This window comes from Equus przewalskii, chromosome 1 (assembly GCF_037783145.1).
Source record: "Equus przewalskii isolate Varuska chromosome 1, EquPr2, whole genome shotgun sequence".
NCBI lineage: Eukaryota > Metazoa > Chordata > Mammalia > Perissodactyla > Equidae > Equus > Equus przewalskii.
Window position 1 is genome coordinate 27,041,104 of NC_091831.1, and position 26,582 is coordinate 27,067,685.

Below are 26,582 nucleotides of genomic sequence, written 5' to 3' on the forward strand. Positions count from 1 at the left end.
TTATATTTTTTGGCTTGAAGTGGTGCTTTCTTCTATATTTGATTTCTCGGTTTTCTTAGTAGATATCACTGTCTCCTCCAAAATTTCTTCAAAACTTTCCCCTATCTGGGAGGTTTTCTTAGAGGCTACCTTAGTAGCCTCCTCTTCCTCCTCCTCTTTCTTAAGAGACAGCCCAGTGGAGGAGGCTTTGGAGGTGGTAGAGCTGAGGATTCTGGGTGGGAGCAGGTAACTTGGATTGGGAAGTGGATTCAGCCCTGAAATGCTTAACCCACTGGTGCTAAAACGTGTCTCTTCACCTTCCAGCAGTTTCCTGCAAATCCAACAGAGAAAAACTCTCAGGAAGTCAACTTGCAACTTTTTTTTAAAAGAACTTAATCCTCTAGCCCCTATTCATTTTAGAAAGATTCCATAAGATGCTGCAGTTTCTTCATGAGATTGAGACTGATAAATATTGAATTCCCAGGCTCAAAGACTTAGAGTATCCAGCATGCATGCATGCATGCACATACACCACACACACTCACACATCTTTCGCACCAGCTGTGTTTAAAGGACTGTCAAAGGGAAAGCTATCCTAGTCACAAATACATTCGAAAAGGAAAAACCTACAACTTCCCTTGGCCTCACGGCACCCATTTTTGGCACTTAAGAGTCTATAAAGCTCTAGAGAGAAGTAATTTTACTAATTAACACCTTAAGTGCAACAGGGAGAAGGCAGTGGGAAGTCCGCAAAGGAAGAAGGAACCACCTAATCCAGCCTGAACTTGAGATTTGTGCTTTTTCAATGTATAGGGCTCCAAAGGGGATGGAACCAGCAGTAACAAAAACCAGTGAATGAAACTGTTTCAGATACCAGACTTTTTCTCAGCCTGGCCTAAACAGCATCATCAAAGAGTGGCCCCAATACCTTGCCTCTCATAACTCTAATAATTTTTATCATCCTTTCTTTAAAATCAGAAACTCAAGACACTATCAAATACTCTTGGAGCTTTGTTTTGAAGCAGTATACATGGTGTAAAGAAAAAAAGAAAAAATTTTCAGACAGATCTGGGGTTGAATTTGGGCTCTTCCACCTACCAGCACTGTGACTTTAGGCAAGTTACACAGTTAGTCTGTGGTTCAAGTTTCCTCATCTGCGAAATGGGAATAATATGACCTGACACCTAGATAATTTATATGCAGAAAGTCATAGGACTTTCTATGTTGTATAAACCCTATTTTTAAAGTTAGAGTCTGATGGGTTTTATTTCAACGTCTATGTCCTCACATATCTCCTTGAATCTAGCAGAGGTAGGCAGAATACTCCAGGACCAGTAAGGTGGAGCTGGGATATAACCAAGTTGAGGGACAGAGGGATTGGCTCACCTGGAAGAGGCCAGTGATGTCTTTCCTCATCCCCCCTCACTCAACAGAAATTGGACAGACTAGAACCACTTATTTGGGTAGCATTGCCCCAGCTTTCTCGATCTGCTTGGGTGAGCATGCCCTTTGAAGTACCTGTAAGCTGCTATCTCAATGTCAAGAGCCATTTTGACATTGAGCAAGTCCTGGTATTCACGAAGGTGGCGTGCCATCTCACTCTTGGTGTTCCTCAGATCATTCTCCAGCTGCCCGATGCTATCCTGAAAAGCAACACATCCAACATATTTAGGGCAAATTAGCTGAAATTCACTGAGGTTGCCACAAGGCAAGGACGTCTCAACCATGACTACAAATTAAAACATCCAGGCCTGACCCCTAGCCCAGATTCTGAGTCATTTGTTCTGGGTGGGGTCCCAGCATCTGCATTTCTTCATTAAAGTCCCCAGGAGACCGGATGCATGGTGAGGAACCTCTGCCATGGCGCACATGGTTCTCCAATGAACACCAGGGAGCTACCCCTTTTTTTCACTTACCATCCCTCCCTTGCTTATTGTATTGCTGCTTCCAAAAAGCAGTGTTATTGTTGCATGTCCTTCCAAAACCCAAAGCCTCAGTAGATTCAGAAAATTCCTACTGTGGAAACCACAGAGAGGGTGGCAAGTCTTCTCTGCCTCCATTCCTTTTGATGGTTTCCTGGAAGTCTGCTACTCACTCACTTTACTGAAAGCATTTTACACAACAGATAAGGAAGAAGCAGAAACACTCCATGGAATTATTTTGCTGAGGACTATTTGCCCTGAGTTAACATCTGTTGCCAGTTTTCCTCTTTTTCTTGAGGAAGATTTGCCCTGAGCCAACATCTGTGCCAATCTTCCTCTATTTTGTGTATGGGTTGACATCACAGCATGGCCACTGAGTGGTGTAGGTCCGTGCCCAGGAACTGAACCTGGGCTGCTGAAGTGGAGCATGCCACCAGGCCATGGGACCAGCCCCATCCATGGAATTTTTTTTAATTCAATGTCAGATTGAAATTAGAATATTTTTTAGAAAGGAACTAAATTCATATAATGGTTTTGCTCCAAATTCTTCCAGGTACAAACCCAGGCATAGAAGAAAAAGAGCTATCGGGGCTGGCTCAGTGGCATAGTAGCTAAGTCTGTATGCTCCGCTTCAGTGGCCTGGGGTTTGTGGGTTTGGATCCTGGGCACGGACCTACATCGCTCATCAAGCCATGTTGTGGTGGTGTCCCACATACAAAATAGAGGAAGATGGGCATAGACGTTAGTTCAGCAACAATCTTCCTCAAGAAAAAAGAGGAAGATTGGCCACAGATGTTAGCGCAGGGCCAATCTTCCTCACTGACCTCCCTCAAAAAAAGAAGAAAAAGAGCTTTAAATTTGTGATTCTTGAGCAGCCAAAAGGATCTTTTACAAACACAGCAGGCCTGTTGTTCACTTGCTTAAAACCCTCCAGTGACTCTGGAATAAAGTCCAAACTCCTCAGTGTGGCCTATACTCTTCTCCTTGCTCGATATGTTTCAGCTTCCCTGGCCTTCTCTTGTGCTCCTTAAACTTACCAAGTTCATTGCTGTCCCAGGCCCTTTAGGCTGGCTAGTTCCTCTGTTTAAGATGTTCTGTAGTGGGTCTTTACATGGCCAACCCCACGTCATACAAGATTCAGGTCAAATGTCCTCTACTCAGACAGGTCTTCCTAGGCATCCAATTTAAGCACCCTCTCCACATTGATCTCACACATTATTTTACCTCAAGTCAGGGCAGCTGCCAGCCCACGAAAGAACTTTGTACAAATTAGACAAAGGTACCCACTGGAGAGTGGCCACTCTGCTTTTAGCTCTTATCATTATCTAAAATTATCTTGTCCATTTATTAGTCTACTAGTTTATTTTCTGTCACCTTCATCTATAACAGAGATTTTCAACCTTGGCACTAGTGACATTTTGGGCATTTAATTCTTTGTTGTGGGGGCTGTTCTATGAATTTTAGGAGGTTTAGCAGTGTCTCTGACCTCTACCCACTGGAAGCCAGTAGCATACACACCCTCCTTCCCAGTTGTGACAACCAAAAATGTCTTCTCCAGACACTGTTAAATGTTCCCTAGGGGCAAACTGGTCCTGTTCAAGAGTATCGCTCTAGAATGTAATTTACATGGAAACAGGGACTCTGTCTCGTTCACCCTTGGAAGCCCAGAGCTGAGCACAATGCACACTGAAGATGCTCAATGAATAACTGTTGAATGAATGCTACATAAACACTTCTTTTCTTATGACCCAAAAAGGTGTGAGCAAATAACCCATATAATACAGCTGCAACTTTGTTGACATGAAGAGCAAAGAGACAGAGTAATTTTTATGAAATAGTAATGCAGATAGACATATCAGAAACCTCACGAAAGTAAGTGCTGAGGTGCCCTTGTAACTTCCCTTGTGTGGGGCTGAGGAAGTGATGGTGAAAGACAGGGCTGACACATCAAGAGGTGCAAAGTTCCAAATCAAGAGAATCTGCAGAAAGAATTAAAATTCCTACCACCCACCTGTTCTATAAATATTGACAGGAATACCGCAAAGAGAAGACTCAATTAACTGATGGGTACAGAGCAAGGAATGACAAGCAGTGGGGAAAATACATATTACACTGGACAGCGATGGAAATATTCCAAAGTGTGTTAAGAGATCACCAAGGCTTAAAAGGATTTTTACCAAGAAATTTTACTTGACGGTTGCTGTTTGAGGTTAAACTAATCTACAGGCAAGTCTGCTAGTGATGCATTAGGAGTAAGAGAATCGATATGAGCCTGGTAAGGGAGAAAAGAGTCTGGGGTTGGGGGAAAACGGAGAAAGGAGGAAGTATTCTCATTATGCAAAGGAGCCACGGAAACGTAATACGAGGAAGAGAGGATGATTGCATCAGGATCTTTGGGTTGCCTTTCTTGCCCTGCTACAAACTTCCAACATCCCTCAGACAGTTTTCTGTATTTCAGTTTCTTCAAAACTTCCATTTCTGGGGCCGGCCCGTGGCTGAATGGTTAAGTTCCCACGCTCCACTTTGGCGGCACGAGTTTCGCCAGTTCGTATCCCGGGCGTGGACATGGCACCACTCATCAGGCCACGTTGAGACGGCATCCCACATGCCACAACTGGAGGGACCCACAACTAAAATATACAACTACGTGCTAGGGGGATCTGGGGGGAAAAAGCAGAAAAGAACAAAAAACCTTCCATTTCTGTGTATGGAAAATTATAATGTTTATTCTCTTCTGAGGTTCTCAAGTTAGGATTTCAATTTAACGCCCTTCATTTGATTATGTGAGTCCATTGTCTGTTAAATTAGATAATAGACATTAGAACAGCACTTGTCACATAGGAACTGCTCAACAAATGTTAGTGATTTTTATTATTGTTAATATCATACCATGGGATTCTATACTCCTTGTATCATATGGATGAATTAATCATGAGCCCTCCCTACTGCCCCTCGGATAACTAAGGAAAGCAATGGATAATAAAACTTTTTTTTTTTTTTTGAGGAAGATTAGCCCTGAGCTAACATCTGCTGCCAATCCTCCTCTTTTTGCTGAGGAAGACTGGTCCTGAGCTAACAGCTTCCCGTGCCCATCTTCCTCTACTTTATATGTGGGACACCTACCAGAGCATGGCTTGCCAAGTGCTGCCATGTCCACACCCGGGATCCGAACTGGTGAACCCCAGGCCGCCAAAGTGGAACGTGCGCACTTAACTGCTGCACCACCGGGCTGGCCGGAATAAAACTTTAATATTAGATAGCTGGAGGCATATCCCTTAAAGCACCAGATTTTTAAAAGATAACAATTTTGAATAAAACCCTTTTTAAAGTGGCTGGTACCGCTCTCAATGAGGACATGAAATATAATGCAACATTTCTCAGCAACTAAGGATTATGATAAGAATCAATTATTTTTCTATAATTCTGTGAGGTCTTTTATCTTTTAGGTTAACTGAGGTATACTGGGCTGTTTATTTCTACCCTAAATGGCCCCAAAGAGCTGTGTTTGAATTAGCGTTTGCTACTTACTGGTTTCCTTTGTCCTGAAATGGACCTGATCTGCTGCTACTCATTCTTGACCATGCCTGAGTGTGGTGGTCCCTCCTCTTCTCTGTCTTGTTGCAGACTTGAAATCCAAATAACCAAGCGATTTAGAATCATGTAAAGCAACAATGAACAGGCTCGGGGCATCAGAGGGGCCAACTTCCTAATATGTGATTTAAAGACACATGTTTTGTCTCATCAGCAGGTTAATTAGATCCTTTCGAAACAATGATTTTTCTTTCATGGCTATGTTTTCTGAATAAGAGGTTGTTGGGGAGCTGAGTTCTAGACAGATATTTCCTTAAACTTTGATACTACACATTTCACATGTCTATTTTATGGATCAGAGTAGACAAAAAGCATGACTTTGTGCCTTTTAGAAGGAATTGGGCTGACTGCTGACCATGGCTCTTCAACGTCTAGTCTCTTTGTTTGCGCTCTCTTCCCCACGCCAGGCTGTGTCTCGCATTGCCCTTCAAAAGCCCTGCCAAAGATGGCCTCCAGCTCGGAATCTGAGCAGCACTGCAGTCCACCCCCTCCCCCAACCACGCAGCTGCTCCTGGCTTAGCCTGAGGGGATGGGAGAGAGGCACTCCCAGCTCCAGCTGGGGTCTCTCCCGGAGTAGCTGAGACAAGTGATGAGCTTCTTAGGGCTGGAAGGATGCGGGCTGGTCGTAACAGAAAGAACTAGCTGCACAAGGAATGAAGTGGAGAAGAGCAACAACAAACAGTGCTGTGGATTTCATCGTTTTTAGGGGCCCTCACCCAGGCAAGCAGTAGTGAGAGCAGCACAATCCCATTGAAAGAGGCCATCCAGAATTACTGCTCTGCACAAAAACTTAGTGGGGAGAGAGGATTTTTATATGTGGTCTACCCATGTGCCTTATTCTCTCTCTCTTCTTTGCTTCGTCCCCATCTTTGTTCTCCTTTTTTCCTACCATGCTTTAAAATCTTGCATTATATGAGCTAATTTCACTGAGAAATGTGGTTTAGGTCAGTGCCCCCCAACATCAATGCAAGGAACAACAAGATGCAGAGCTTTTATTGAAAATGCATGTTCCTGGACCACACCTGCAAACTACTGAATCCATATCTTTGGGCGTGGGCCTCAGAATCCTTTTGTTAAGCCCCCAAGTGACCTTGGTGGGTCAATGGGTTTAGGAACCACTAGTTAAGTTTATTTCCATAAAGGAGTTGTTATGGTGGCCCAGATGACAGTAATACAGTGAGGTACAGAGGGGCAAAAACAAAAAACACAGGGAAGAGTACAAAAAAAAAAAAAAGACCAAATGTAGCTTTTTTTCTTGAATTCTAATTTCAGAAATGGATCTAGCAAGCTATAGATTTATATGCAGCCACTGCCACCCCCAATCTCCAAGGGGCCAGCCCCTTCTTGCTATTTAATTAGGTTGAACTCCAATCTCATACTGAAAAGAAGAGGGCAGACTTGGCTCATCTCCCTGGAGAACATTAACTAATGGTGATCTTGATTGTTCAGCAAGGTCTTTCAAGGAAAGCTTCAGCTTTCCAAGACTGACCGCGGTACAGGGCCAGGGACCCCAGTATCCTTCAAAAAGATCCTTAGACATCTTTGGGAGAACTGGGACGCTAATGGCGGTGAAGCAGCTATGCAGGAACCAGAATCGCCCTGTGTCAGAAATGCAAAAGCCTTCAGCTAAAGAGGGTGGTTGCATTTGGCTTTTGAAGACAATAGCCCCAGCTCTTCATAACTTCTGTTGCCTTTCTCTGCCTCTCTTGTACACCATCATGTACTTACTATGTCAGCTTGAATCATTCTTTACCCTTTCAAAAGTGTAATAAGCTTCCTTTCCTCGAATTGGCTGTCAGCTCTCTAGGGCAGGGAAAACATGACTTAAATGGGGCTTTCTTCTGCCTCTTGGAGGGTGGCAAGCTTGCAAAGAAAAATGGGCCTACTAACAATCTCTGAAACAGAAGAAAGAGAACAGCCTCCCACCACTGCAGTGAAAGGGGAGGGGGGATGGCGTGAGAGGGCAAGAAAACAATGGCTGCATCTCAGGAGTCATTGGAGGAGGCAGCTTTTCATCTTGGTCAGCCCTGCTAAGATTGTTAGAGACAACAGACAGAGGACACCCTTGTGGCGTCAGGCCTTCAGATCTGCAGGTGAGGATGTGAGCCCCTCCTCAGCCTTAGGTTCTGAGAGGAAGGAAATAGCTCTCTGTTGTCTGGCCTCCTCTTCGTTTCTAGCAGCAGGTCCACTGAGGCTCTGAAGGCTAAAGCTGATGGGGGCAGCACTGCAGAGCTGCAGATGCCGCAGCCTCTGTTGTTTTTTTGTTTCCTGCAGACCATGTCTGGATGACCCTACTATTGTCTAACACTGAAAGCCTTTTAAAGCAAACAAAACAAGCCAGACAATACTGTCTCTACCTCTTAGAAAGTAGGGGCTCTAACAAGAAGACAGAGGACATGGTAAAGCCCAATTCAGACAGTAGTTGTGGGTAAGTTATCCTTTTTGGAGAAATATTGGGCTAGCCATTCAGAAGACTACCTAGTTCACTCTTTGAGGCTTCTAGAAGAAAACATGAAGTCTCAATTAGCTAAATGTGATTAATTCAGGCAATCCAGGGGCTAGGCCACATAGTGAAAAGTTCAAGGTACAGATTTTGGAGCAGAAGAGAAGTATTTATTTGAATAGTACTGTAATTCTAGACTAACCAAAACAAATGGTCCAAGCGAGCTTTCTTCCTTTATCAAAGGGAGTCATTTATAGTGAACAGCAAATACCTGCACCTAATAATAATTCTTTAGCTCCAGACTAAAATAGTACTTTTGAGGTTTCATTCATTTCTTGGTTGTATTTTACTAATATTCCCAAATCCTATTAATTTCATCGAGAGTAAACTTCAATCTTGGCTAGAATGAATTATTGCAAGTTTCCGAATAATTAGCATTCTATCTAATGGAGCTCTTATTGTACCTTGAAGCGGGATCACACTATTTAGATTCTTTCCTACACTCTTCTCCTGCCTCTGTGCCCTTTCTGGTCATAAATCCAGAATGTCCTACAGAGTAAAACTGAAGATATAGTGGCCTTTGTTTGGAGAGAAAAGGAGGAAAGAGCCAATCAGTATCTTCACAAAAGCTTAGAACGCAGGCAGAGGTGGAAAAAAATAAGTGGACTATAACAAAGATAGAACCCATCTCTGTGATTTATCACATTAGGATGGAAAAATGTTAAGGAAATGGGCATTTGCAAGTGGGATCTCACCGCCGTTGAGCAGATTAAGTGGTTTTTATTCAGTGCTAAGCCATCCATGAAAGTGAAAATTGATGCTGTCCACGAGGTGACCTTTGATTGCAGGTAGCCAAGACTGATGTGTTGGTGTTGCAGAAGGGAAAAAAAAAGCAGTTAATTGCTTAAAGACAGAGAGTCATAACTGGGACAGGAGACGAGATAGTTCTGAGATGGGAAGAACTCGACATCAGCACCGAGGACAGCGCCCCGACCATTCTCGTTTGCTAACCGGCGCAAAGCTTTCTTTGGGAAGAAATACCGTTAGTCGGTCGACAAGGGAACCGTGTGTGTGTTGGGGGAGGGGTGGAGGGCAGAGCGGTTATTACTAGCCCAATCACCCAGCTACTTGGCTCCCAATCTCTACTCCTTTGAGGGCAAAAGTCAAGAAAATGGGATAGAACCCTTCCCAGATCAATCCACATTCTCCACCCCCCCCAACCCTAGGGCAGACCGTACCCCATAAGCATCAATTCTGGGGGGCACAGAAAGCCTTTCAAAGTCAAACAAACAGGCCAGCACCGCCAACCATGGAGAGGCTAAAACCCACCCCCAGTGGGCTCACTCCTATTTAGGGTTGGGGACTGACTGTTCTTCACGTCGCCAGTGTGTTTATTCCCACTTGCTGACAGGGAGGCATGAGTTAGATTTTCGGACACCGAAGAACAGGAACTTAAGGGGTTCTTTGTTAGAAGGTCTCGGACAGGAACGTAAGGGAGGAGTAGGAAAAGAGGGCGTCCAGGCCCCTAAAATGAGCGGTGGAGGCTCCAGGGCATTTTGTTTGCCAACGCCTCCAGTCGGGCGGGGCTCTTCCTTTCCCCTCCCTCACCCTCTCCTCGGTTCGTAGGGCCCCAACTGTCCAGGAAAAGGCAGGTATGCGCGGGAGAGGACAGGGCGTCGCTCCCTATGCAGCGCTCCTTACCTGGTAGCTAGCCACCTCAGCACTGTGCCTCTCCTCCAGCTCCAGGATCTGCCTCTCCAAGGACTCATTGGCCCCACGCAGGCCCTCAATCTCGATGGTGCGTGCCTGCAGCTGGCGCCGGTACTCGTGAATCTCCTCGCGGCTGGCCCGGATAGCCTCGGTGCTGCGCGCCGCCTGTTCGTTCAGGTTGGCAAACTTGGACTTGTACCACTCCTCGGCTGACTGCAGGTTCTTGGCGGCCAGGGACTCATACTGGGCGCGGATCTCCCTCAGCGCCGAACTCAGGTCTGGTTTAGCCACAGCCACGTCCACCTCGGCCGCGGCCTGCGACGATGCCTGCAGCGTGGCCAGCAGCTCGGCCACCTCCTCGTCGTGCACCTGGCGCACGAAGGCCAGCTCGTCCAGCAGCGACTCCACCTTCTTCTCTAGGTCCAGGCGGGCCAACGTGGCGCCGTCCACGTCGCGCTGCTGCGCCTTCAGGGCGCGCTCGGCGCCTTCGCGCCCGCGGCTCTCCTCCTCGCAGCGCGCCCGCAGCCGCTGCACCTCCTCGGCCAGCCCGTCGCGCTCCAGCAGGGCCTGCGCGCGCGCTGAGCTCGCCTCCTCCAGCTGCGCGCGCAAGTCGCGCAGCTCTCGCTGGAAGAGCTCGCCGACGCGCGACGGCTCGGCGTGGCGCTGGCGCAGGGCGGCCAGCTCGGCCTCGAGCGCGCGGTTCTGCGTCTCCAGCTGGTGCACCTTCTCGATGAACACGGCGAAGCGGTCGTTGAGGCCCTGAAGCTGCTCCTTCTCGTTGGTGCGGATGATCTTGTACTCGTTCGTGCGCGCCGCCGCCTGGCTCAGGTCCAGGCCTTCGGACGCCGGCGGCCGGCGGTAGGCCAGGCCCAGGCCGAGCGACGAGGCCGAGGAGCAGGCGGCCGAGGAGGCCACATTGCTGCGGGACAGCGACTGCGAGCGGAAGCTGCCCGCGCCGCCGGCGCCGGAGAGGCGCGAGGACAGGCGAGAGCCGTCTCCGAACACCTTGCGGTAGGAGGAGGCGGCGCACAGGTAGTGCTCCGAGCCGAAGCTCATGGTGCCGGACCAGGGCCGGGAGAGCGGCTGCGGCTGCAGACGAGAGGAGAGGCGAAGAGAGGTGCGCCAGGCGGGGCGCGGCGGCCGGTGTGCGCCGGGTTTTAAGGCGCCGGGGCTGGGGCGGCGCGTCGGGGGCGGAGCTCCTGCTCCTGGTCTGGAGGAGAGAGGGAAGGGGGGCATCCAGGAGCGGGGGCGGGGAAGCGCAGTGAATACCGCAGCTGCGCGAGCAGCGGACCTAGGGCCCCGGGACAGAGCCATTTGCTTACGAGCTGCCTCCTGGCCGCAGTGCCCCTCCCCAAGAATCGTCTCATTTGGAAGTGACTTGAGCGGAGGGGTGCCTGAAAGACTGGGGTTTCCCATTCGGAAACACACGGCGCTGTCGCGTCCCTTGACCCTGTCCTCCTTGCCCTCTTTAACCCAACTGGGAGGATAGGGTTTTCTGGGAGGTGTCCCGCACCCCCATCCTCACCCCGGAGCTCCCGAGGGTGGGGCCCTGTTTTTCCAGTTAGAGTGGGGAACCGCAGGGCGAGGCTTTGACCCCCTCCTCAGCCCACTCCGGGTTCCCAGGGGAAAAGTGGGTCTACGTCAGAGAGCATCTCATCAGCTGTTCCTCTGCAGCTCTCAGGAGCGCCGGGGGCGGGTGAGTGCGCGGAAAGCCTGCGACGCCCTCGGAAGAGAAGGGAGGTAGGTAAAGAACGTGGGCCTGAGTTACAGAGTGCAAAAAAGCGGAGGAAAGAGCTAGGATGGCCGCAATGGGCAGAGCTGAGGTGCCCCTGCCTTTTGTGTAAGTGTGCTCTCCCGGTCACCGCAGTCCCCACCACTCTCCGCTGCATAATGCCCACCTTCTTAATTCGTTCACCTTCTGGCCCTGCAGGCGTTTGAGATTTCAGTCTGTAAATCCTCCTCTGATTTAGGAGGGACTAAGTCAGATCTTCTTGTGGAGATCTCTGTTTGGACAGAAGAGGTCCCTGCAAACAAATTAAACTCCAGGAGTGGGGAAGATGCTGGTGACTGAGCTGGCCTGCGTTACCCCACAGAGGGGAGGATCAAAGAATGGCGTCTGGAAAGGTGAAGGTTGGGAGGAGTCAGTGTGTGGTCTGTAGTATGCACTCACCTTCAAGCTTGTAATATCTCTCAGGATGTGGCTGTGGCTTTGGAGAGATAGTAGGAAGAACTTTTTAGTAGGTTCCAGAATTCTAGACTGAAGGCCTTTTTTGATCTTGGAATCTCAAGGATGTAGGTCTAGGATAAGTTTTAACTTCCTGAGGGGACACGTTCCAAGAGACAGGCCACTAAAGGAAGGGGGAAGGGCGTCCTGTGGGATTTGGGAGCATATCTCCTAGCTTTGTGCTTGATGTCATGCAAGATGGCCAGGCTCTGCCATAGCATGTCCCCCTGGTTCCTTATCACAGACAAGATTGGAGCTGGAGGGACTCAGTTCTGAGTTCGTTGGGCTCAGAAATGCTTGGTGAGTGAAGGATGGAAGAGTGCTAACGCCTGAATAATTCCTCTCTGCTAGCCATGGTGCCAGGACTTTTGTATAGGCTTACCTCCTTGCCACTCTTTAAGGTGGCCCTTAACCCCATCTTACAGATGAGAAACTGAGGCTCAGCTGCAGCACTCTACATAAGGTCACTAGAAAGCAAACCTACGTTCTTTCCTCACTACTTAATTCTTGGAGCAATGAGACTCTTGAAGTCTCATTAATTACCATGCAGCCAGAATAAGGCTAAGTGGGCTTCAGAAGAGTTTTGGCCAATAACAAAGTAGAGGCTGGTTTGCAATTCAGAGTCAGAGGTGGTGGGTTCGAATTATACCTTCTGCCACTTACTAAGCATGTAGGGATAACAAAACCTACCTCCCCAAGATCATGAAAGACTGAGCTGATGCATGTGAAGGCGCTTTGTAAGCTGTGCAGGTGTAAGGGGTTCTTGTCATTGTCCTCTTTCAAATAAAGGGGCGCTGCTTCACATCTACCATAACAGGCTATGAGTTGGGTTTGGTAATGGGATTGAAGGAAACTGTCCACCGTGGCCCTGCAGAGGCCTCCAGGCTCCCCCTTGGAAGAGAGAGTACAGCCAACCTTGATTCTTTGTGGTACCAGGGGTCATCATGCATGTGGAAACAACCACAGATCATTAGAAGGTCTTACTCCTGGGCTATACAGTTGTCCCCTCTTATCCACGATTTTGCTTTCTGGTTTCAGTTTAGCTGCAGTCAACCACAATCCCAAAACATTCAATGGAAATAAACGATTCACAAGTTTTAAACAGCAGGCTGTTCTGATTAGCGTGATGAAATCTGCCATTGTCCTGCTCTGTCTCGCCCGGACATGAATCATTTTTGTCCAGCATGTGCACGCTGGATACACTGCCCTCCTGTTAGTCACTTAGTAGCCATCTCAGTATCAGATCGACTCACGGTATCATAGTGCTTGTGTTTGAGTAACTCTTACTTGACTTAATAATGGCCCCAAAGCACAAAATTAGTGATTCTGGCAATTCGGATATGACAAAGAGAAGCTGTAAAGTGCCTCCTTTAGGTGAAAAAGTGAAAGTTCTTGACTTAATAAGGAAAGAAAAAAAATCGTATGCTGAGGTTGCTAAGATCTATGGTTACTTTTATTACAGTGTATTGTTATAATTGTTCTTTGTTATTATTAGTTATTGCTGTTAATCTCTTACTGTGCCTAATTTATAAGTTAAACTTTACCATCCATGTGTAGGTATAGGAGAAACCATAGTATACATAGGATTTGGTGCTGTCTGGGGTTTCAGGCATCCACAGGGGGTCTTGGAATGTATCCTGCCCCGGACAAGGGGAGCTACTTTAGTTCCAATCTCATTTCAACTATGTTATTCAGCACTACTAAAAATCAGCAAGATGTCCTATTTGGAGTTTCACCTTTCTTTGTCTTTCCGTCCTCCAATAGAAGTACTCCAAAATCAAAACACACAAAGGGCAGAAGACAGTGAGGCAAAAGGCCTGAATAACCCAACAAAGGAGTAGTGGCCCAGGGACATCTAGAGTGGGCTGCATTTTGCAAGTGCTGAAAGCTTACCTGAGATTCCCCCATGGGACTTATACCTTCTCTTCCTTGGCATACCACCCCACAGGCCCAGACATTTGGCTTTAATAATTTTAGCACATAGCTGTACTAGCAAGGAATGATCTTGGCCGAGCCTCAAACCACAACTTCTTCCAGCTGGCCAGGTTTCCTGAGTGAGTGCCGTGCCCCATGCCAGGGCTGTGTCTTCATCTTCCTGTGATGTTAGACTTGGGCGCTGCAGACACATTGGCAGGTCATCCCGAGGCTCTCCCTCATGCCACACCCTCTACGGCCTCTCTGCAGCATTTGGCAGTGGTCAGTGCCTTCCTTGGTTTCAAGGATTCAGTTTTTGGCCCTCTGCTCTTCCCTCATAAACTCTTTTCTAGGTATTTTGTCTCGCTGAGGCAGGGAAGCTTGTGGTAAAGTTCTCTCCCTAAGAGATCTCGGTTTGCATCATGGTTCTTCCTAGCCATGGGACTTTGAACAAATCACTATTATTTGCTGAACCTTAGTTTCTTCATCTGTAAAATTTTAATAAAACCATCTGCCTGAGTGGTCTGCAAACCTGACTGCTCATTGCAAGTACCTGAGAACTTAAATTCAAATTCCCAGGCCTTACCTCAGACTCATTGAATCCAGGTTTGGGAACCCTTGACCTACCTCTCACGAGATTACTGTGAGGTTTAAATGGGATAATATATACAAAGTGGGTATCACGGTGCCTGCCATGTGCACACTCAATAAATGGTGGCTATTTGAAGTATCCGCTTCTTTATTCATTCAGCAAATATTTGCAGGAGGCACTGAACTAGGTGCCAGCTAGGAATAAGGCAGGTGTGGACTCTGCCTCCATGGGGCTGGAATTCTTGCAAGAGAGACAGAGATTAAACAATTAATTACACAGTTAATTGTTAATTATAATTGTGACAAGTGCTCCAAAGGAGAGTACACATTGCCGTGGGGTATGTAACAAAAGGCCTGACCTATGCTGATGATTCCCAAATCCTTATTTCCAGTTTCCAAACTCACATATCCAATGGCCTGTTGGACATCTCTTCATGGATGCTTGCTGGTTTTCCAGTACTGTATATCTAAGAGTGAACTTATCATCTCCCTCTAGCCTCTCCACCGCAGCCCACTTCTTGATCTTGACTTTTCTTCCCACCCATGTTCCTCTGCTTGTGAAATTATCTCTTCCTGGAATTTCCTCCTCTGCCCCGACTTCAACTGTTGAAATCCTTAAGGCTCAAATCCTTCTTCCTCCATGAAGCCTTCCCTGATATTTCCAGTGTAAAGTGATCCTTCCCTCCCATGAACTCTCCTCCTCCTTTCCATAGCCTTTGCAGTACTCACATGATTGGTAATTACCTACCATCTTCTGCTGTATTTATCTATGTGCTTGTCTAAACGGAACTGGAAGCTCCTTAAGCACAACTCCTTGAGCATAGAAGCTTCTATACCTCTGTATTTCTGTCAGCAGCTATCACAGTATTAAACACATGTGAGGTGAAAAATAATGGTTGAAAATTCTTTCCACCACAACCATTTGGGAAAAGTCTTTGACATGACACAAAGAGTGTGATCCATAAAAGAAATCAATAAATTTGACCTCAGCAAAATTTAAAAACCCTTTGCACTGCAAAAGACCCTGTTAAAATGAAAAGACAAACCATAGACTGGGAGAAAATATTTGCAAATCACATGTCCAACAAAGGATTTGCATCCATAATATATGAAGAACTCTAAACAAAACAGTAAGAAAACAAACATTCCAATTAGGAAATAGGCAAAAGACTTGAACAGACATTTCACCAAAGAGAATATACAGATGGCAAATAAGCATATGAAAATATTTTCAACATCACTGGCCATTAGGGAAATGCAAATTAAAACCACAGTGATACCACTATATACCTACTGGAGTGGCTGAAACAAGACACTGTAAATACCAAGTGCTTACAAGGATTCAGAATATCTGGATTTCTTATCTGTTGCTGGTGGGATTGCAAAATGGTACAGCCACTCTGGAAAACACTTTGACAGTTTCTTCTAAAGTTAAACGTACATTTACTGTACAACTCAGCAATCAAACTCCTGAGTATTTAGCCTAGAAAAATGAAAACCTCTGTTCACCCAAAAATCTGTACATGAGTGTTCAAAGCAGCTTGCTTTATAATAGAAAGGAAAAACAGGAGACAACCCAAATGTCCTTCAATAGGTGAATGGATAAACAAGCCATGATACATCCATCCAATGGAATACTATTCAGTACTAAAAAGAATAAACTATTAATGAATAATTCTCAACAACTTGGATGAATTGCAAGGGCATTATGCTGAATGAAAAAAGCTAATCTCAATGTTGCATATTATGTGACTCCATTTGCGTAACATTCTTGAAGTGGCAAAATTATCGTGACGGAGAACACATCAATGATTTATGGGTTAGTGTTGGGGGGAGGCTGTGACCATAAAGGGATAACATGAAGTTTTTTTTTATGGTGATGTAATGGTTCTGTTACTCAAATCTACACATGTGATAAAAATTTATAGAATTAGAGCGAAACCAAAAAACCTAGTGAAATCGAAATGAGGTCTATAGTTGAATTAATGTGTTGTTTCAACATCATTTTCCTGGTTGTGATAATGTGCGATGGTTATGTAAGATGTTATTGTGGAGAGCGAGCTGGGTGAATGGTACCTGGGAACTTTCTCTACTATAAAACATAGGCAAATGTTCTTTGAGTTACATGCTGAAGTATTTAGGATTGCAGTGTCGTGATTTATATAACTTACTCTCAGATGGTTTGACAAAAACAATACACACACGAGGGGAGAGATAAAGCAAATGTGGCAAAAAGTTAACAGTTGGTGAATGCAGATGTTTAAAGTATTTACAACTTTTCTGTAGGTTTGAAATTTTTCAAAATAAAAAGTCTGGAAAATTGATTAATATATAGATAGGTAAATAGATAAAGTAAGCAAAAAATAAAATATCACCCAAATCTTGGATTGAACCAATGACCTTCAATTTAATGCTCTCCCAACGCCATCTAATCGTGAAGTCCTCTCCTCCCTCCCTCCCACCCAACAATAGGAAAATCCTGCCTGTTCTGGAGTAACAGAAAAAGGTCAGAATTCACACCCTGGTGGGAGTACTGTAGGTGCTACTCTGAGTCCTTGGTGTTACCATAGTCATTTAACAGACATTTACTGAACCCTGGCTATATGCCAGCTGTTGGAATTACAGTGATGAATATAGCTAGAAGTGATAAAAAGTGTCACTTTTCTCAGATTAATTTAAATTTTTTTATAAATATAGAATTACACGCATTTTGTATACTGTTCTGCAACTTTCTTTTTTTACTTCATAAATTGGAGCCATTTTCCCACATCAGTTATATAGATCTATTTACTTCTTTTTACAATTTAGCTTAGAGTTCAATTGTATGGATGTGCCATAATTTATTTAATCAATCTCTGGCTGGATTTGTTGTTTCTAGCTTTTCGCTATTAAAAACACCTGAATTTTTTAAAAAGAAAGAAAAAGAGGGGCCATCCCCGTGGCGGAGTGCTTAAGTTCACATGCCCTGCTTGGGCGGCCCAGGGTTTCACCAGTTCAGATCCTGGGCGCGGCCATGGCACCACTCATCAGGCCATGCTGAGGCAGCATCCCACATGCCACAACTAGAAGGACCCACAACTAAAAATATAGAACTATGTACCAGGGGGCTTTGGGGAGAAAAAGGAAAAATAAAAATCTTTTAAAAAAAAAAAAGAGGGGCCGGCCCGGTGGCACAGCGGTTAAGTTCGCAGGTTCTACTTTGGCGGCCCAGGGTTCGCCGGTGGATCTTGGGTGCGAACATGGCACCGATTGGCAAAAGCCATGCTGTGGTAGGCGTCCCACATAGAAAGTAGAGGAAGATGGGCATGGATGTTAGCTCAGGGCCAGTCTTCCTCAGCAAAAAGAGGAGGATTGGTAGCAGTTAGCTCAGGGCTAATTTTCCTCAAAAAAAAAAAAAATTTAAAAAAAGAAAGAAAGAAATAAAAAACATTACGTGAATGAAATCCATCCTCTGTCTCTACTTTGCCTTATGCAATCAACCAACCAACATTTATTGAATACCTAATGTGTGTTCAGCTGCATGTTTGGTGCTGTTTGTGTCTTTTGTGTGGGAGAAGACATGAGACCTGGTCATTACCCCTAAGGAGCTTATGATTAGTTGAACAGTATGGCTAACTTGAGGTCCTAACTCAAGGATCACCATAACGCAGTATATATTTGACTTCAGACCTTATGTGCTAAGTACTCAGAGGGAAGTTCACCCTTTTTCTGTGTCTGGTTTTAGGCTAGCTGTTTTTTCGGACAAGTTTCTTTAGACTCCATGAAAAAATGCTTGCATGAGCATATCATGAAGGAAGGTGGGGGGGATCATGCCTCAAACTTTCTGGAGAAGGGGGGATGTTTTTAACAAGGAAAAATGAATGAACATGATATTAAGCTAAGTCATACTTCTATTTGTCCTTTGTCCATAAAAATTCAACAATTTCTGTCTACATAGAAGATAAAAATAACGAGCTGTGGGTACTTTGGTATGGCTCAGTTGATGGTGACACGTTGATCTCTGTGGTTGTAGTTTTGCTCACAAGTTTGTATTTACGCGGTTTTGCGTTGCATTGTTTGATGCACAGCTTTTTTTACCCATTTCACTTGTTCCATATTTTTGCTTAGAGCATTTGGATTCTCTTGGTGATCATTCTTATTTAAAAGTAAAATCAAAACAAAATTTCTACGTTTTGGCCTTAGCAATCTCTCTGTGCTTAAGCCTATTCAGAAGCCTTTGTGTATCTATATACTTCTCTCTTTCTTTCTCTCTCATCCTTTTCCCCTTCCCAGAATTAGCTCTTCATTCTCTTCTTCTAAATCCGAGGTTAGGCTGAACCCAAGTTGTCACGGGAGTAGGATTAGGGGAAACCGGGTGTCTTGTCCACGCAGTGATGCTACAGGACCTCGGACAGCTCCCCTGCCTTCCTGGTCTGGGTGCCTGCTTTTTAGACTTCATAACATGTCATAATGAAATCGAACTTGAGAAACCATTTGGTCCACCTCCTGCCTTTTGCTGATACCTCGAGAAAGGGTCCCAGTCAGCAAGTATTTCAGGATTAACTGCTTGGCTGTGGGAGATACAAAGGGCTTGGAGGGCTCCGTTTCCCCTGGCATTTCCTGCACCTAAATGTCTGCTGGTGCCTAAAAAAATACTTCAGTTCAACTCAGCAAACTTATATGGATCAAGCTTTTCCCTCCCTGGAAAGAGACACTGCCTCTGGGAAGGGCAACAAAGGGATTCCAGTTTGGGTGAGAAAATAATCCCTCGTGAGCACTGGTTTCCTTGGGGACTAGAGAGCACCAGAGCACTGGGGGCCCAAAAGGAACTGAAGAGGGAGTGAATGAATGAAGTGGAGAAGAGGGGCATTCAGGGAAGTCTGGGGTCTCTGAAGGCAGATGTGGCGAGCTTCACACTGTTCACACCAGTGTGCCCTGGGCACACAAAGGAGAACCCTCACACTTTCCTAAAATGAGAAGACAGAGGCCTGTTGTCTCCTCTTCCAGATATGCATAGTGAGAGTCACTAGACTTCATTTCAGAAGACAGTTATGTAATGATTTAATGCACTTTGTCTTCTTTGTTCCTCACAACAAACCTAGAAAGAGTTTTATTATCTCTCTTTTCCAAATGAATAAACTGAGACACTGGGAGGTTAGTTAACTTGCTCAAAGTGACACAGCTAGAAAATGGCAGAGCTGGGTCTTCAACCCAGTTTCTTTGACTCCAAGTTGACATTCTTGCCATCACATTCCATCTCTAATAGAGTCTTTGTGTGTGTAAGTAAAATATACATAACGTGAATTTTGCTATTTTAACCATTTTAAAGTGTAAAATTTAGTGGCATTAAGTTCATTCACAATGTTGTGTAATGATCACCACCATCTATTTCTAAAAGTTTTTATCACCCAAACAGAAACTCTGTAAGCATTAAGTAACTCTGTAACTATTGAGTAATTAAGTAATATTACTTAATAACCATCAATTAGTAACTGGGACCGTTCCCCCAGTCCCTCAGCCCCTGGGAACTTCTATTCTGTGTTCTGTCTCTTTGATTTTGACTGTTTTAGATACCTCAAGTAAGTGGAATCATGCAATATTTGTTCTTTTATGTCTGGCTTATTTTATTTAGCATGATGTTGTCAAGGTTCATCCATGTCGTAGCATATATTAGAACTTCATTTCTGAGTCTGGCCCCATGGCCGAATGGTTAAGTTTGCGTGCTCTACTTTGGCAGCTGAGGGTTTCGCCAGTTTGGATCCTGGGCATGGACATGGCACCGCTCATCAGGCCATGCTGAGGGGGTGTCCCACATAGCACAACCAGAAGGACCTACAGCTAGAATATACAACTATGTACTGGGGGGCTTTGGGGAGAAGAAGAAGGGGAAAAAAAGGAGATTGGCAACTGATGTTAGCTCAGGTGACAATCTTTAAAAAATAAACAAAAAAGAACTTCATTTCTTTTTATGGCCTATTAGGGTCTTGTGGTTGTGAAGGACAGAGGTTCACTCAGGCTACCAGAAGCAATGAGGAGTTATTGTAAGCAGTCTTATAGAATGCAGGAAGACAGAAATCTTAGCCACTTGGCTACAAGGTCAGGAACAGCCATATGGCTGGGCTTATTGGGACTTAAATACTGTTTGGAATCTGATCAGCACAGCTCTAGGGACCAAAAAATCTCATTGTCTCCTTAGTGGCAGGAATTTACTGTTTTCTGATACTCAGCCATTTTGCCAACTTAGTGATATTTTGCTTCCACAGTTCCTATATGGTTTGACACTACCAACCACCTACTTCTTACTCTATGAAAGCAACCCTCAGGCTTTTGCTGACTCCATGTTTCTACCATTTTGATGATATGCTTCCCCCCCCCCCCCGTGCCCTTTATCTCCTGTGCCCACTGTCAACAGACAGACTCTCTCCAAAATCTCTGATTGTGTTTTCTGATTGGCCTGATTATTCTCCAATCATCTCATACCGTACAACCTCATAAGCCACCTGCCTGCCTAGAAATTAGCTGCCCTTGAGTCGAGCATCTACCCTGCTCTGACCAGTTGTGACCAGGGCGATAAGTCACATGCCATTAAAAATGCCTCTTAATGTTAAAGACCTGCCTCTCTACAGAGGAGCTTGGGAGCATGGCAGGCAGCCCAGAGAGTCATTGACTGCATCACTCTGCATCAGCTCTACCGTCCTTTTCTATGAGGCTTTCTATTGTACTTTAAGCCTATGGCCCGCATCTACTTCTGTCGCTTCACAAGTCATGGAGCAGAGTTGATGTGTACTATGCAGGTATTTCTGCACATATTTTTAGATTATACAAGTAATCACCATATGACGACATGTGACTTTAGGCAAGTAATAGTGTCTTCAGTCCTCATCTTCTTCTGAAATGTAAGAGTTGCCCCAGATAATCTCAGAGGTCACCGTCTAATCACCTTCTGATTCCTAATTGACCATGTCTTGTTGACACTTCCTGAGTGAGGTTTCTGTCCCTTTCTTTCCATTCTTACTGCCATTGAGGTGTATTATTTCTCACTTGAGCAATTCCAAAAGCCTTCTAATTGCCCCTCATGTCTCCAGGCTCATGCATTTCAACCTTTCCACTTCCTCAGCATAGATTATGTCACCTTCTTTGTCAAAAACCTTCACTAGCTACCCACTGCCTGCCGAACAAAGTCCATGTGATGTCTGACATTTGAAGTCCTTGATAATCTGTGGCTGGTTATTTGTGCAGAGCTCTCTCCCCCTGATTACTGTGGGCTTCTTGAGGTCCAGTACCATGCCTGATTCAGTTTGTAGCCTTCCACACAGCTAACACTTACTGAAGTGGAAAGTCAGATATCTCCACACTAAGAATGAAGTCCTAATAAAATGATAGGAACCACCAAGTGAATTTCAGTGATGATGTCCGCCAGTAGCATGCCTACTGGAAACAAGTAGAACATATGTATGTTAAAATGCAGGATATTTGGAGCACTTATGTGGCGACAGAGAAGAAATAATGTACAACTGAAATTTAACAATGCTGTAAACTATTATGAACTCAATTGAAAAAAATAAAAATTTAAAACAAACAAACAAACAAAATGCAGGATATGTGTGTGTTAAAATCTGTATCCAAGGTTGATTGAAAACTGAAAAGCATTGTGCAGTAAAGGAGGTAAGGGAGTTATGAAGATGTAAGTCAAGGTCCCTGCCCTCCAGGGGATGAGGGATGCAGGGGAAATGTGTGCAGGAAGCAGTCTGCTGAGAACAGCAAAGGAATCCTTAGAGTGGCTCCCTTGGGAGAGCAGCAAAAGAAAACGGGTTCTTTGTACCAGGACCAGCCCTTCTTCACAGGAAGTACTGTGACTCTGACCCCACTGGCTTCACTGCTAGGGCCACAGGGGAACCCTGGTGGGCCCAGGACACAGGCAGAGGAGAAAAAGGATGAAATCAGAAAAGAGGAAGGACAGAGGGAGAGAAAAGAAGTGAAGAAGAAAATGAGAGTAAAGGATGTAGATTACCGAAGAATCTAACATTTACATCCTACTTCCTAGTTCACAAAGCATTTTCACAAGAATCCTGTGAGGCAGCTAGAGTGAAAGGACTTGCCCAAGGTCATAGACTCAGGCTTCTAACTCAGCACCTTGCAGTGTGTTTTCCATTGCACCAGTTGTCTCTCCAATAAGAGAAAGTAGCTTAACTCCTGTACCATGGGCTCCCTCTCCCAGTTTAGAATACTGTTTAAAATCCTCTTGAAAATCATAAAGCCCCAAGGCTGAGGCTAGGATAATACAAGATGAGTCTGGAGCATCTAATAGTGCCAGAAAGAAAGGAAGTGCTCAAAAATAAATAAATAAATGAAAAAAGAAGAGATGGGGCATGTCAAAAGGACATGGGAGCCAACCTGAAAGACTCCCAGTAGCCAAAGCTGGACCAATTTGAGCATGAAAATAAATTGTGATAGTAATGGAATATGATCCAAAGAATAAAATAATTATCTATGAGCCTGTACTGATATAGTTAAAAGAGTGAATACATAAATAAAGGAGGGAGAAAGAAAAAATCTCCCTTAGAGAAGATTTCCAATTAATACATGTAACAGGAATGAGAGGAAACAGAAAATCACCACAACAACACAGTAATCATTGCTGCAGGCAAGATCTACTCATGAAGTTAATATTTGTGGGCAAAACTTTAAGGAGAAACAGGATATTTGCATAGCCTCAAAGTGTAACCCCAAAATATTTATTAATTATCTTGTTTTTAACATATGTCCAAAAATGCTTTGATACTCCTCCCTCCACAATGTAAAGGTTAATTTCCCTCCCCTAAAGTGTGGGCTAGATTTAGTGATATGCTTCTAATGGATAGAGCTGGAGCCAGCAGAGAGCCAAATAGGAACTGTATTAGTCTCTGTGAACCATTCAGTCTCTTTCACAACAACTTACCTCTGCAATTGTAGCATGAAAGCAGCCATAGGAAATATGTGAACTAATGAGTGTAGTTGTTTACCAATAAAACTTTATAGAAACAGGCAGTGGGTTGGATTTGGCTTTCCAGCTAGTTTGCTGACTTCTGGAATAACATATGGAAAGGAAAAAATAGTAACCTTGCAGTGGAGAAACCTGGAGGATACCACCTTAACCAAGCGATCAATGTTAAATTACCAGTAGTAAGTCATACTGAAGTGATGTAAGTGAAATGGCAGAGTAAGGAACTCCAAAGGTCCATCCCTTCAACAAAAACAGTGGCAAAAACTATCAGAATCAACTTTTCCAGAACTCTGGACATAGATCAAAAGCCTGCGACAACCAGAGGAATGCTTTCAAGAAAAACCAGCTGAATCTCAGTAAGAACAGCAAGCTTTGTGGTGTTGTAACTTACTGTGGTCCCATCGCTCCATCCCCAGGTCAGTAGTGGCCTTGAAGAAAATAGCTGCATTCCTAGTACAGGTACTCGTAATAGAGGGAGCAGAATGGATCTCATTCTCAAGCAGTTGTGATTGGTTGTTTTGACCTGTCTGGTAGCTCCCTGAAAGACCAGCTCAAGGGTTGGCCTTTATCTTTGTAACTTGAAACTCTCCACTACTGAGGCAGCTATCCACAGAGCATTTGATGAAAACATTTATAGGCAGATGTTTTAGTCTCTGCTGCTTGGGGCAATGGATAACAGTGGGGGCGAACAATAGGTTAATCTAAACCTTTATAAGAAATGCTGGGGAATGAGATGCTTTGGGAAATAAGGGCTATGAAAAACTATGACATATTTCTGGGAAATGAGAAGGCCACACTCATGCCCAGGGTTATGCACATACTCAGGAAAGACCTGAGAAGGCCCTATCCTCTCACTTCTGTCTGACCTTCAGGCTTTGCACAAGCAGGAAGTCAAGGCTAAGGCAAAACTGTAAACTGTTTGGCTGAGTGTTAAAGGCTTGCCCCCAAATGCACTGAGCCCATCTGCAAAAACTGGGAGTTTTTTTGGTTTCAGGTATTTAAGGAAATCTATACTCGATTACTAGCTGAGCACAGAAGGGACTTCAGTGACCACACATGACAAAGAATACAGACTTTACAAAATTAGTTCAAAAAAGTCACTAAACAAGCAAACAACAAAAATGACAAAAAGCAGCAACAACAAACTCTAGGAAGGAAGGAGAATCTGATTTCCAGTGTTACAGCATTATAATATTAAGAACATCCAGTTTTCAGCAAAAATTGCAAGACATGCAAAGGAACAAGAAGATATGGCTCATACACAGGGAAGAAAAGCAGTCAATATAGACTGTCCTTGAGGAAGCTTGGATGCTGGATTTACTAGACAAAGACTTTAAATCAGCTGTTTAAAATATGTTCAAAGAGCTAAAGGAAACCATGTCCAAAGAAATAATGGCAATCATAAGAATGATGTCTCACCAAATAGTGAATATCAATAAAGAGTTGAATTTATAAAAGGAACCAAATAGAAATTCTGGAGTTGAAAAGTACAACTGAAATGAAAAATTTACCAAAGTGGCTCAGCAGCAGGTTTGAGTAGGCAGAAGAAAGATTCGATGCACTTAAAGACAAGCCAAGTGAGATTATCAAGTCTGAGGAATAGAAAGAAAAAATAATGAAGGTAAATAAAGAGAACTTAAGAGAACTGCTAGAGTTCCAGAAGGAGAGGAGAGAGAGAAAGGGATAGAATATTTGAAGAAATAATGGCCGAAAACTTCCCAAATTTAATTTCTACACATCCAAGAAGCTCAACAAAATCCAATAGGCTAAACTCAAAGAGTGTCATATCAAAACACATTATAGGGGGCCAGCCCTGTGGCCAAGTGGTCAAGTTTGCATGCTCCACTTCAGCAGCCCAGGGTTCACTGGTTTGGATCCTGAGCATGGACCTAGCACCACTCATCAAGCCATGCTGAGGCAGCATCCCACATAGAGGAACTAGAAGAACCTACAACTAGAATATACAACTATGTACTGGGGGGCTTTGGGGAGGAAAAACAGAAAAGAGGAAACTTGGCAACAGATGTTAGCTCAGAGCCAATCTTCCTCAAAAAAATAAAATAAAACAAGATATTTAAAAAAAAGACACATTATGATCAAACTGTTATAAGCCAAAGACAAAGAGAGAATCTTGAAAGCAGCAAGACAGAAGCAGCTCATCATATACAATGGCATTTCGATAAGGTTAACAGCTAACTTCTCATCAGAAACTATGGAGACCAGAAGGCAGTTGGTTGACATATTCAGTCGTGAAAGAAAAAATACCTGTCAATCAAGAATTCTATATCCAGCAAAACTATTTTTCAAAAATGAAGGGGAAAAAAGGAGAAATTAGGACATTCCTTGATAAACAAAAATTGAAAGAGTTCATCACTAGTAGTCCTACAGATTGAAATGACACTAGACAATAATTTGAAACCACATGAAGAAATAAAGAATACCATTAAAGGTAACTTCATAGGTAAATATAAAAGACAGTATTATTTTCTCCTATCTTATTTAAAAGATAGCTACATAGAGTAATAATAATAATTTGCATTGATGGGCACACAGTGTATTAAGATGTAGTCTGTATGACAATAATAGCCCCAAGAAGGGGAGAGGGAACAAAGGTATATATGTGAACAGAATTTTTGTGTAAGATTGAAATTTGATGGCATTAATCAGAACTAAATTGTTATTAGTTAAGATGTTAGTTGTAATTCCAGCTACAGTTGTCCAATTGTACATCATCCAAGGACAATGACTAAGAAATGAACTCAAAACGTGTAGTGAAAGAAAGACAAAGGAATTAAAATGGTACACTAGAACATATCTCTTCAACACAAAAGAAGACAGTAATGGAGAAATAGAGTAATAGAAAAGACATAAGACATATAAAAACAAATAGCAAAGTAGCAGGTATAAATCCTATTTTATGACCAATTACATTAAATGTAAATGGATTAAACATTCCAATTAAAGCTCAGAGATTGCTATAATGGTTTTTTTTTTTTAAAATGACCCAACTATATGCTATCTGCAAGAGACTCACTTTAGATTCAAAGTCACAAATAGGTGGAAAGTAAAAGGATAGAAAAAGATATTCCATGCAAACAGTAACCAACAGAGATCTGGAGTGTCTACACTAATATCAGACAAAATAGACTTTAAGACAAAAATTGTTACAAGGGAGAAAGAAGGACATTATATAATGATAAAAAGCATACTCCATCAAGAAGATATAACAGTCACAAAAGTATATGT

The 26,582-nt window shown here is 44.0% G+C and overlaps 2 protein-coding genes across 10 annotated transcripts in view; one reads left to right on the forward strand and one right to left on the reverse strand.

Annotated features, from left to right (window-relative positions):
* Nucleotides 1–10,701, reverse strand: INA (internexin neuronal intermediate filament protein alpha). Its single transcript, XM_008530632.2, has 3 exons — nucleotides 9,637–10,701; nucleotides 1,498–1,622; nucleotides 1–310 (listed from the first exon to the last, which is right to left on the reverse strand). Exons 1-3 carry the CDS (start codon nucleotides 10,699–10,701, stop codon nucleotides 1–3), a joined length of 1,500 nt encoding a protein of 499 aa, XP_008528854.1.
* The window catches only part of NT5C2 (5'-nucleotidase, cytosolic II), a 139,433-nt gene continuing 122,965 nt past the window's right edge, over nucleotides 10,115–26,582 (forward strand). For 2 of the 9 annotated variants that reach the window (XM_070556759.1, XM_070556772.1), the window contains exon 1: nucleotides 10,303–10,762. In XM_070556759.1, coding sequence (XP_070412860.1) covers nucleotides 10,700–10,762 — 63 coding nt within the window. In that variant the 5' untranslated portion in view covers nucleotides 10,303–10,699. Of the gene's footprint in view, nucleotides 10,763–10,921; nucleotides 11,386–26,582 lie in introns of those variants that run through there. The other 7 variants (XM_070556792.1, XM_070556811.1, XM_070556765.1 and 4 more) reach the window with 6 other exon arrangements.

Coding starts and splice junctions, on each gene's coding strand:
- INA (XM_008530632.2), bottom strand. CDS start 10,701: ATGAGCTTCGGCTCGGAGCACTACCTGTGCGCCGCCTCCTCCTACCGC. Junction 1,623..9,636: donor CTGAGGTGGCTAGCTACCAG/GTAAGGAGCGCT, acceptor GTTGCTTTTCAG/GATAGCATCGGGCAGCTGGA. Junction 311..1,497: donor ATTGAGATAGCAGCTTACAG/GTACTTCAAAGG, acceptor TTGGATTTGCAG/GAAACTGCTGGAAGGTGAAG.